The 12,353-nt window shown below is 41.0% G+C and overlaps 1 protein-coding gene across 5 annotated transcripts in view; it reads left to right on the top strand.

The window, feature by feature from the left end:
- The window catches only part of LOC125709611 (lysine-specific demethylase 6A-like), a 51,285-nt gene extending 42,895 nt beyond the window's left edge, over positions 1–8,390 (top strand). For 4 of the 5 annotated variants that reach the window (XM_048978221.1, XM_048978218.1, XM_048978223.1 and 1 more), the window contains 12 exons: positions 2,976–3,105; positions 3,303–3,408; positions 4,283–4,488; positions 4,874–4,935; positions 5,028–5,102; positions 5,277–5,425; positions 5,660–5,774; positions 6,127–6,314; positions 6,408–6,549; positions 6,962–7,088; positions 7,184–7,354; positions 7,469–8,390. In XM_048978221.1, the coding sequence (XP_048834178.1) occupies positions 2,976–3,105; positions 3,303–3,408; positions 4,283–4,488; positions 4,874–4,935; positions 5,028–5,102; positions 5,277–5,425; positions 5,660–5,774; positions 6,127–6,314; positions 6,408–6,549; positions 6,962–7,088; positions 7,184–7,354; positions 7,469–7,498 (1,501 nt within the window). In that variant the 3' untranslated portion in view covers positions 7,499–8,390. The remainder of the gene's footprint in view (positions 1–2,975; positions 3,106–3,302; positions 3,409–4,282; positions 4,489–4,873; positions 4,936–5,027; positions 5,103–5,276; positions 5,426–5,659; positions 5,775–6,126; positions 6,315–6,407; positions 6,550–6,961; positions 7,089–7,183; positions 7,355–7,468) is intronic. The other variant, XM_048978219.1, reaches the window with a different exon arrangement.
- The last annotated feature ends 3,963 nt before the right edge of the window (positions 8,391–12,353 follow it).

The raw sequence follows: 12,353 nt of genomic DNA, 5'->3' as shown, positions 1-12,353 counted from the left end.
TGTTGGTAGATTATTTATTTTGGGTAATTTGTCAACTTTTTTTTGTTTAATATTGCAATATTTATAACAAAATAGCCACTGTATTTCTGAGACTGCTGGGCCGTTAGTGATGAGCTACCGGACTCGTCCTGCTGTTCCATTGTCAGTAGATGTTTTGTTCCTGGGTTATTGTTCAGATGAGCTTGTTTGTGTATTTTAAGACGGGGGAGGGAGGTAGCTTACAGCAAACACCCATGTTTGATTTATGTTCTAGTTTATAGTAACTGGTTATGGTAAATGCATAACTGCACGTCCATCGGCCAGTTTAATAATGAAAGCAATGACCTGGATGGTTTTTAATGTAATGTAATAGCCTGTACTTTTGGCGGACTAAAACTGATTTATGAATATAGTAATAAAGTTGTGTTGCATGAAGATCTACTCCGTTTTCCCATAAACATTGCATAATGAGGAGAATAAGCCATTCCTCAATTTTATTTGTTCATTTAATTGTGGAATTAACAGACCTCTGAAGTAGGTTAAGGAGAACCTCTTGCAGAATGCAGACCTGTGTCTGCATCCTGCTGATTTCAGTAACAGATTATGAAAGGCTGTGAAAAGTGCTGTCCAGAGGCATGGGGCAAACTGCTTTAGATCGTTGCAGTGCTGCCGCATTATTTTTGTTTTAGCCACGGCTCTTAGAAATTCACGATAATGACTGTATTGAGTCCTTGCAGTTTCTTTGCACATTCTGTAAATGGCAGAGAGAACCAGCTGCTGGACCAACTTTATGGTTAGCCAGGGCGCTCTGCTCACCTTCTGTGAAAAGCTGTTGTGTTTGTGCATGACTTGGCTGGCTTCTGTTTGAAATGCAACTGTGTTACTTTTCAGTGAATGTCATTTATTGGTGTCAGCACGTTTGAATCAATGGTGTCCATATGGCATAGATCCTTCAGAGCATCCATCTGCGGCCTGAATTTTGCAAGCAAGACCGTAGCCTGTATGTCTTGCCATGGAAAAAACATCCTCTTTCCATAAACTAGCCATATCTAGGGCTGGGTGATGTATAACACAATAATATGCAATATTTTTATTGAAAAATATTGGGACTAACAATATCGAAATATACAACACACTCCTATGCCACAAAGGTTTCACTTAGCTTTTTTTAGTCGAAAGATGTCAATTTTTTCATGCTCTCATGTACTTATTTGGATAATCCGTTAAACAATTGCCGACTTGTTGGGGGAGGTGGTGCTGCTGATTAGCGGTACTGATAATTGATTTTTTTTTCCTGGTCCACCACCACCCCCCCCTCTTTGGAGGACAACTTTTATTTTAAAGTTACAGCGTAAAGATATTCAATTCCAGGGTGGCCTCTCCGAACTCACCCGCCCTACTACCGTGATCGTTGATTTTTAGTATCTGTGGAAAATAATCGATTGGCGAGCTGAATTTAATTATAATTTAGAAACATGTCATGGACCTAAACTGTCTAAAGCACCGGTTCACAGACTTATGGTAAGCTCTAGACACATACCACCATTATATCTGACATTTATATACACTATGCCAATCAGTCGCTGTCAGATTTAAACACTGGGTTACTAACCCCTCCCCTGAACCTTACGGCACGTAACAGCCCGAAAAGACTTCAGTTCTGTTTCTCTTGTACAGTCATGCATCGCTCATTGACTGGGAAATGTTCTGAGAAATGAATCATTAAAGGATTTTTCATTGTACGAACATCGTAGTGTAACTCGCCCAAACCTAGATGGTATAGCCTAATGCACACTAAGGCTACAGTAAACTTTTATATATCGAGTACACTCTAAAATAATTGTAAAAAGTACAGTAAAGTAACTGCATAGAAGTGCAAGTTATCATTGTCAAGTATTATGTAGGCTTGTTTACACCAACATCCCCACAAACGTACGCTATGATGTCACTAGCAGTTGGAATTCCAACTCCTTTATAATCTTATGGATTGGAGTACGTTGCTATATGCGGTCCATTGTTTAACCAAAAGGTCTATATGCGGCACATGGCCCTACCTTTTTAATGTTATTTTACTTTCATGTTTATCTAGCATATATCTAGCATAAAAACCAGTAAGAAGATTATTTTGCATGCGCTGTCCGAGCCCGTCAATTTCATCTTTCCTGTTGGACTTGGTCATAAACAACAGATCATGTTTGAGAAATTTAACAAAAAATGAGTGAGGAGGAGCAAAACACAAAATGCTCGCTGAAGGACATTCACCTTCCGTTGTGGGGAAATATTTTTGATTCCACAGAGAATATTGTGCAAAAGCAAGTGATTTGTTGTTGCTGCAACCCCACCAACAACTTTGATGGAATGTATTGTAGATAAATTTATGGCTGCTTATGGGCATATTCTCAAGTCCTTTTTTTAATAAATATAGCTGTATTTATTGCAAACAAAATTCACATCACGATATTTGAAATGTTTCCAATATTGTGCAGCCCTAGGACTTGGCAGACCATGTTTTCTGGCTGATGACACTCGTCAGGTATTAAAGTGTTTAACCCCTTCAGCGTTACACACCGTTTGAATGTTAAGCCCTCTTTTTTTGTTATTACTTCACATTTGCCTCCTGGGTGGAGTTACATATAGGCTTATCTGGCCCGCTTAAATAGGGAATCTACTGCCTGTTTTTAATAAATTTTTCAGGATACATTTGAGGGTTATCTCTCCTTCTTTTGTAGTCTTCCTTGGCTATTAACTCGGAGGGGGATTGGCCTTTTCTTTCTGCTTTAAAACAGGCCTTTGTCGTTCGTGCCATTTGTTGATGTAAATATCATCTGCCAGCATCTCAGAAAATGGCTTACATCACAACCCTTGTTCCTTCTCAATTTGCAGCACAGCTTAATCTGACTTGGGGGGAGGAGGGGGGTGCAGAAAACTGGTTTTTGCTCAGATCTGTTGCATTTCCCACTGGAACATGCTGAAGAGCTGCTTCTCCTCCTTAATAGGAACCTGGGCAAGAACGGTCTGTCAAACTGCAGCATTTTATTAGACAAATGCCCCCCGCCACGGCTGCCGCCTCAACCATTCCCCTCTCTGCCAAAGGACAAACTCAACCCCCCCACGCCTAGTATTTATGTGAGTATAACACTTTTTAATTGTGTCTTTTGTATTACTGAAAAGTTCAGCATTTTTTGTTTCTTTTTCATCCTTCAATTAGCAAAAGTGCAGTGGCATTAGGATACGAAAATGGTTGAGTTGTATGCTTGTTTGCTGGTGTTTTCCGTTGCTTTCACTCGATCAGGTTTTAACTCGACTTTGTAAAATGCCCACAGCTGGAGAACAAGCGTGACGCCTTCTTTCCACCTTTACATCAGTTCTGCACAAACCCATCGAACCCAGTCACGGTGATCCGTGGCCTTGCGGGGGCCCTCAAGCTGGGTGAGCCTTTCGGTTGTTGTTCTGAGGTATCCTTGAGCTGGGGGACTCTTCCATAATGTTTTGTGTGTGCTGAGGGAGTCCTCTGTAATGCTCAGTGCCAAATCCAATGTTTGACTGAGGTCTGCTGTGTGTATTAAATCATCACGCATGACAACAGCGCCCCCTGTAAGTGCGGAGAGTCATCACACTTGTAGTCAGACCAGTATGTTCAATATGCTACCCTTCCTCCTGTTCTGCTCATTTCTTACTACTATCTGGCATGTTTGTTTGAACTGGAAAGACCCCAAATTGCTTTCTTGCTTTTTTGTAATATATTTGTTTGCTAGTGTTTGCCATTAATTCTCAAGTGACCATGCTAAACCAATCTCATTTTAAACCCTTATTTATGGTTCTGGCAGTTCCACTGCCCGTGGTTTCATTTTAATCAAAGACCAACAAGGCTTTCAAAAGTGCAATGCAATATGCAATTTCATTCATTTCATTAAATATTAGCCACACTAACCTAATAATTACTATGTAATAATGGCTTTAAAACCAATTTCTTGATGATAAATAATGTAACAAATTTTTTAATTAAAAATTTTAATTTGTTCCTAAAATGATGTTTGGGAGAATTTCCTGATGCATGTTCTTTTGTAACTTAATTCTGATTGAAATGTGGACACGCTCTGTTATTGCCTATTTTGCAAGCATTGTGTTTTCATATGTAAGTGAATATTTACATTTGTGCAGCATGTATTTCATTAAAATTGTACTGAGACTGTCGTTTGTATTACCATTTAATAATTAAGGTTGAAATGCAGCTCTCGGGTATCTCTGTAGCTTCTTTGTGTACCTTTTCTGGAAGCTCATGTTTCCCTTCTGTTCTTGCCAGATCTGGGCCTGTTCTCCACCAAGACTTTGGTGGAGGCCAACCCAGAGCACATGGTGGAGGTGCGTACGCAGCTGTTCCAGCCCACTGACGAGAACTGGGACGTGACCGGAAGCAGGAAGATGTGGCGCTGCGAGAGCAGTCGCTCACACACCAGCATCGCCAAATATGCCCAGTACCAGGCTTCGTCCTTCCAGGAATCCTTACGGGTCAGTCCCCGTGGATGCACACTGTCTGGTGGGGAAACCAGTGTCAGGTCTCGGGACATTGGTTTATATTGCACTAAATGTGTGTGGTGAGATGTATCGCGCACCCACTGGTTATTTTCTAGTTGTCAAACTGGAAGGGTATGACCACTGAGTTAAGATAATGGAATTGCCGCTTGGAAGCTGCTGTGTCCTTGGCTGTTCTGTGGTCTTGAAGTTCAGGATGGAAGTTCTGTCCCTTTGACGTGTCCTTTGGACTCTGTCCTTCACACCCCACAACATTTTAGTTTTTGGCTTTCGTGAAATTGAAAGCATTTCTCTAGACTTTTGAATTAGTTCAGCTGAATATGTGACTTTGTGATGGAAAAATGTCTGAACGTTTTTGAAGGAGGAAAATGAGAAGAAAGGACAGAGAGACCATTCGGACTCGGAATCGATGTCCTCTGAGAGGTAAGGGGCACCTTGGAGAAACTCAGTAAATACTCATCTCTATAGTCCCCTTTGCTTCTGACTCATTTCCGCTCTCTTGACTTTGCTCCCAGTGTGAGCCGAAGAAGAAAAGGGCCCTTTAAACTCATCAAGTTCGGGACGAACATAGATCTGTCCGATGACAAAAAGTGAGTGTCTCTCCTTCCCAAAGGGACTTCGGTACTTGAGTTTTTGTGGAACTTTTTATGCGTCCCTCGTGCGTCACCTTTACCTTCAAAGGGCACGGTGTCTTGGGGGGACACCGAACTTCTCGGGAGTCCTTCTGCACTTTGAGATGGGTTTCCTTGTCACTTGTCCCTCAGGTGGAAGCTGCAGCTGCAGGAACTGAGCAAGCTCCCAGCGTTCGCGCGGGTTGTATCTGCGGGGAACCTTCTAAGCCACGTGGGCCACACAATCCTGGGAATGAACACGGTCCAGCTGTACATGAAGGTTCCTGGGAGCCGGACCCCAGGTGCTGTACTAACCAGAAAAAATCCCCTTGCTGAGTCACATGTAAAATAACGTCTGTTAATAGCTATCTAGTGTCCAGCTCTGTAATATTTAGGATTTGGTAAAGATATCACTCCAGTATGTTTTTAGTCGGTATTTATGCAAATGTAAATTGTGGTTTTTGAGTATTTGTGCGTTTGTAATCAGAGACTAAGGGAAATGAATTCCATCCTAATGACGCTGTCTGAATTCTTAGGTCACCAAGAAAACAACAACTTCTGTTCTGTTAACATCAACATTGGACCAGGAGATTGCGAATGGTTCGCCGTACCAGAGCCTTACTGGGGTGTCATGAATGATTTCTGTGAAAAGTACGAGAACAACTTAATAACAATAGGATTTTTGATGGCCAGTATGGTACTTGACTTAAATGTCTGATAAAAATATCATTACTTCCATGTCATTGATCTCTGCCAATCAGCAGCCATCCTCCTCCTTGGCGTGTTTATCAGATCAGGTCTGATATATAGTATCACCACCTGTAAATACGAAATCCATTGAAATATATTCTTTTTGCATTCAGTCATGCCCTGTTTCAGTATAATCCGTAATCATACACATTGCACCTTAATTTATAGTATGGTAAGATGTATATTAAATAATTTTCTTGGATTTGGCCTTCATAATTATTTTCTTCACTGTTTACATCTTCTCCTTCTGTAGGAGTAACATAAATTTTCTCATGGGCTCCTGGTGGCCCAACCTGGAGGACCTTTATGAAGCCAATGTCCCAGTGTATCGTTTCATCCAACGTCCAGGGGACATGGTGTGGACCAACATGGGCACAGTGCACTGGGTGCAGGCAATCGGCTGGTGTAATAATATCGCCTGGAATGTCGGGCCACTCACAGGTGTGTGTACGTGTGTTGCTGCTTTGTCTGAGCTTTTACCTGGAGTGCGAACTGGACTTACATTTGAACTTGTCTCCCACTGTCTTCCTCCAGCATTCCAGTATAAACTTGCAGTTGAGAGATACGAGTGGAATAAGCTGCAAAGTGTAAAATCCATCGTTCCCATGATTCACCTGTCCTGGAATATGGCCCGGAACATCAAAGTCTCTGACCCTAAGCTCTTTGAGATGATAAAGTGAGTCAAATGTAGATTCATTCTTTACTTGGTCTTAAATGGTACATTCTCTCTGGTCATGGAGTTAAAGTCCAGCATTTCATCAACCTTTAAGCAACACCTGTAAATGAATTAGGCTGCCATCTTGTGTGCTCTTGTCTCATGTTTATGCATTAAACTAGCTTTAAGTTTTGTTCCCTTTTAATATTTTTTTGCTGGCACAACTAGAAAAGGCACTGTATGTGCAAGAGAAAATGTAAATTGGACCCAAGGGAAGAATGATCTGAGTCAGGTCTTAACGATTCCTTCTTCCATCACCGTTTAATTACATTTACATTACATTTCAATTAGCCTAGCATTCAGTTGATTCTCTAGCCATTTGAGGCTGTGGCAGTTGGTCTTGCTTATGCGACGCACCTGCGTGTCTCTCCAGATACTGCTTGCTGAGGACCCTAAAGCAATGCCAGATGTTAAAGGAGGCCCTGCTGGCGGCAGGAAAGGAGATGGCGTGGCATGGGAGGACTCGAGATGAGCCAGCACACTACTGTAGCATCTGTGAGGTCGGTCACGTTTGTGCAGCCAGGGCGAAGCCCAGTGTAGTCCCTTCACCTGATGGCACAGCGTTTAAATGCTCTGCCCTTCGTTCGTCTCCCAGGTGGAGGTCTTCAACCTGCTCTTTGTCACAAGTGAAAGTAACTCCCGCAAGACCTACGTGGTGCATTGTCAGGATTGTGCTCGGAAGGGCAGTGCTAACCTGGAGAACTTTGTGGTGCTAGAACAGTACAAAATGGAGGATCTGATGAAAGTCTACGACCAGTTCACATTAGTAAGTAAACATTTTTCATGTAAAAGAAGAAAAAACTTCTGTCCGTCTTTTGATGCATGATATGTGAAGTCTAATTTTAAACTAATTTTGTCATGTCACCCACTTTCTTCGCAGGCCCCTTCTTTGCCTTCATCTTCATCTTGACGTTTAGCGTTATTGTTCTGTGGACAGTCGACAGGAAGTAAATGAACTGTTTCTGATATTCAGGAAGTGACCCAGTTGTGTCTGGTTTCTGTAGCTATCCCACAAGGCTGCTGGCTGAAAGCGGAGTGTCTATGCAACCTGCCATGTGCGGAGTGTCAACCTACGGGCTGCGAGTGACCGCTGCTCCTTCTCCAGGACTGTTTACAGCTGCCTCAGCTGTACTTACATAGAAAAAGAAACAAAAGGAAAAAAAAAAAAAAGTTTTGTATATATATCACAACTGGCAACATCACAAAGACTACTGACTTGACAACCTTTTTGTTCTTTTTTTTATGGGCTGGTATGATCTACAATCTCTTGCATTTCCCCCTTTAAGTGAGTACTAGCTTAGCTGGTCTTTTCGTAGGTAGAAATCTTAAGTCTGTTCTGGCAACAAAATTCAAAAAGAAAAAAAAAAGTTACGTGAAAAGTTAGGTGATATAATTTTTTTTTCCTTACAGCTTTTGGTTTCCTTGTATCGTTATTTTGAATTATTCCCCCCCGAGTTTCCTTGAAGAAGTAATAGCCAAGTCACAAAGAAAAATGGATTGCACATAGACTAAGGAATAAACTTTAATTTGTGATTTTTGTTTCTAATCTTGATGTAAATTTACACTATTTATAAATACATATTTATTGCTTGAAAATATTTGTGGATGGAATGCTGTTATTTTTTTCCCAGAGTACCTGCCATTAAATTTTAAGGGGTTTTGTCATTTTAAACACAACTCCTATTACGTTTTCTATATCTAAATAAAACTGCTTAGCAAGCGTTGTACAGAAACCTACATTAAAATTGTTTTATTGTTTGAAGAATGTTTTATGAGTTATTAAACCAAAATGGGTAATCTTTTTTGAGACTGACTTCCTTTATAGCTTGATGGGAGGAGTCTTGAGGGGAATGTGTCCTGGTGCAAGTTGAATTTGGTCAGTCTGAATGGCCATGAAAAAGAAATTAAATTTCTGTCCGCCTGCTCTTGGCAGCAGGCCTGGGGTGGGGGGCAGTCCAGGTTTTGGCTGGGCATCGGTACTTAACTTGCTCATTTATGGGAGAAAAAACTCTTACAATTTTATGTATTTTATGAGGATTTTTTTTACAACTAAAATGGCCAATCAGAATTGAAGTGTAAAACTGATTGAACGAACACTTTTGGGAGGGGTACAAGGATAATCTTTGTGGGGCTTATTCCCCTCCAGAACCTCTTCCCCCCCCCCCCCCCCCCCCCCCCCCCCCCCCCCTTTGTACCCGGTAATGCTTGGTAGAGAACCCTGCAGTGGAATAGACTTTTCCTGTACATAATACATTAAGTACTATTGTTTTAAAACAAGGATGATTGTTTTCATAATCACTGAACTGCAGCATCAAACTTTAGGACTGACATTTCCACTGTTGATTCCAGACGATTACCTAGATGGGGAAATTAACAAATCTACCTGTTTAAAGCGCGGCTCCTATTTTGCCTTTGCAATTGTTTTGGTCATTTTCCAGGATTACGTGTTTAGTGGTTCCTTTGGTCTGAGTGATGTTGGGCCGAGTCATTGTTTGAAAATTCCTGATGCAGCTGTGTTGGCTGGCCGTGTTTTCATGTTCATATTTATCAAAACTTCCCTTCTACAAGTGGTGCCCAACAGTTGGTCTCGTAATGCTGGTCTTCCTTAATGATTTGCTCAATTCTTTCCTAATATGAAGGTGCCATTGCCGGTAAGAACAAAACTCAATACCTGCGTAAGCATCTCTAGGATTGAATTGTAAAATCATCCTGGTGTCGCTCTTGCCCATGAACATAATACATCAGCTAAATATACACAATTTAGTACATGCATATCTGGAGCAACTGAGGGTAAGTACTTTCTTCTAGGGCCTAATGGTGCTATGATCACTCCGCCAGCCACAGGTTTTGAACCCATGACCTCCAGACTCAGGGACAAATCCTTTGCCCCAGCTGAGATATCGATTAACTGAGAGAGCATTTGTTACTTCGTACATCCATCCATCCTTTTTCCAAACCGCTTATCCTACTGGATTGTGGGGGGTCCGGAGCCTATCCCAGACGCAACGGGCACGAGGCAGGGAACAAACCAGGATGGGGGGCCAGCCCATTGCAGGGCACAGTCCCTCACACCATTCACTCACACCATGGGAAATGTAGTAACTCCAATACCCGGAGGAAACCCCACGACGACATGGGGAGAACATGCAAACTCCGCACACATGTGACCCAGGCGGAGACTCGAACCTGGGTCCCAGTGGTGTGAGGCAATGGTGCTAACCACTGCACCACCATGCCACCCCTACTTTATGCATCTTTCCTCGAAATTGTGTCAAATGGAAATTGACCAATATTAAATACGGATGTGACTCCATTTATTATAGTGTATTATGATGAGGCCGTTTTAAACTTGATTAGAATTTTATTTATTTTTTTTTATTAAATGGAATGTGTATTACAGGACCAGGCAGCATAGCCTTTGGATCCCTATTGGTGCTCAATGAGTAATTTTCTAGATACCTTTTTACAATGATGATGCTTGTGTGGATACTATGTGGCATTGAGATGTCCTGAGGTCGGGGGGGTAAGTGGTCCTGAACCTGACTCTGAGCTTAACGCTTGTGCTGTGAATGATGACTGATCACTAAATATGCAATTTATATTTAGTTACTTTTCAGAGTTTGCAACAGCTGGGTTATGCAAAAAATTTGAGTATTTATTTGCTGCTTTGTAATGGAATTAAGATACGTTTACTATATCCACTACTTATTACTGGAGTTAAAATATATTGCCATAATTTGTCTTCCTGCCGGTACAGGCGGCATGCCCATACTTTGGTACACTTCTCAAAGACCAGTAAATGGCAAAATGATGATGACATTGCCCTTTCCTTAAAAATCTCTGCTGGTGCGGTAGGTAAGTACCCAACTGTTTTCACGGCTGAGTTCACATATGAGGACTGCATATATGCTGTAGGAATTACTTATGGACAGACGGCACTTCTTAAAATTAAATTGTACACCAAAAAAATGTATCCATCCAAAATGGAATTCTGAAGAATGTCAAGTGTTGTGACTCACTTATTACAAAATGATGGCCCACTAAGTTCAGACATGTTTATATCTGAAAATGTCAAACATTTCAAAGTAAATCCTTAAACCTGTTCTATGTCTTTTTGTCCTACTGAGCATTCATTAATTTTTATAAAGCATCCTCTGCAACACAGCCGAGTCAAAGCACTTAACAAGGGTTCAAGCAGCAGAATGCGTTAATATTACCAACAGCAAAAAAGTTAATTTTCAAGTGATAATAGACATTAAAAGTTAATGTACTGTATAAAAAAAACAGAGTGGGGAAAAAAACAAAACAGGAGGAAAAGTAAACTCAAGGAATGTGTCGGGTGAAAAGTGGTTTTGCGTGTTTTAAAGAATATATATTTTTTATATATATATTTGCACAGGGAATAATAGCAATGTTCTATGAGAGAAATAATGGATCTTACCAGTTCCAGTAGTCATGTGTGTTTGTGTGTGTGTGTGTATAATATGGATAAGCAGTTTGGAAAATGGATGGATTTCCAAATTTTCCAATTTCCAAACCGCTTATCCTACTGGGTCGCGGGGGGTCCGGAACCTATCCTGGAAGCAATGGGCATGAGGCTGGGAACAACCCAGGATGGGGGGGCCAGCCCATCGCAGGGCACACTCACACACCATTCACCCTCACATGCATTCCTACGGGCAATAGTTCCTAGGGAACTAGAGGTAATCAATAATTTTACACTGGAAAACAGATTTGTGTGTGTAGATTTTGTAAGTGAAACTCATTTTAAATAAGAGTATTAACGCTTTACTTGAGACGACACAGATAATGCAGTATTATGCTGTTATGCATTAGTAAAGTCTTCGTTACAAACTGATCTCATGTTTTTTCATCATTAATGAATTGTCACTTGTATCTCAAGAGAGTACTATATTTACTATATCTGTTTGTTTTGTAAACCTTCATGCACTACTGAAGCGACAAGTCATGAATAGCACAAGCGAAACACGGATGGCATGTTTGTTCATTATTAATGTATCATGACACATCTTTCATTTTAAGTAGCTGAGTAACTGAGTTACTACTAAGTATTTGTGTCCCCTCGAGTAAAATGTTATCTGAGAGTACATCACGGAAATGTTGAAGCGGTCAGTTTTAGGCGGAGAGACTCACAGCTGGGAGAACAGCATCGAGGGGCGCCGTCTCAGCTAGAAGTCTGGTTGAAAATATAAATGTCACCGGCAGATGGCAGCAGACGACACTGCAGCGACGTAGACATTCATGGCAGTTTTTCTCCTTGTAAACTGATGTCGTGACTAAGCTCGTGTTTATTTTATATCATTAAAGGAGTTTTGATTTCTGTGAGTCATGTCTTACTTCCTTTCATTTAAGATATTTACTCTGAAAGGGATACATGATTTCTTTCTCTGTCATCTATTTATAATTCAAATGCTATGTATAGTCCTCCATAGGTAGTCTTACTAAAATACGTTTATTGATATGTTTTATGCCACGGAAATGTCGAATTGTCGAATCTGAAAGGTGTTGATTAATTTTCTATAGCCGCAGACGTAGTGCCGGCCAGGCGAACCACAGTAGTAAATCAATGCGCGACTATAATGTTAATTGTAACTAACGTCACTTAACGGAAACTGTAAATCCAAAGAAATTGCTACAAATCACAAGACAACAACAGTGCCTCAGGCTGAGGAGCAGGACCGGTGGTCAGTCATCAAATACCAAAATTTACTGGTATTATGCACTTGTAGTTTTACTCATGACGC

This window comes from Brienomyrus brachyistius, chromosome 16 (genome assembly GCF_023856365.1).
Source record: "Brienomyrus brachyistius isolate T26 chromosome 16, BBRACH_0.4, whole genome shotgun sequence".
Classification (NCBI taxonomy): Eukaryota; Metazoa; Chordata; class Actinopteri; order Osteoglossiformes; family Mormyridae; genus Brienomyrus; species Brienomyrus brachyistius.
The sequence above is the reverse complement of the archived record's forward strand: the minus strand, read 5'-3'. Positions and strand labels throughout refer to the sequence as shown.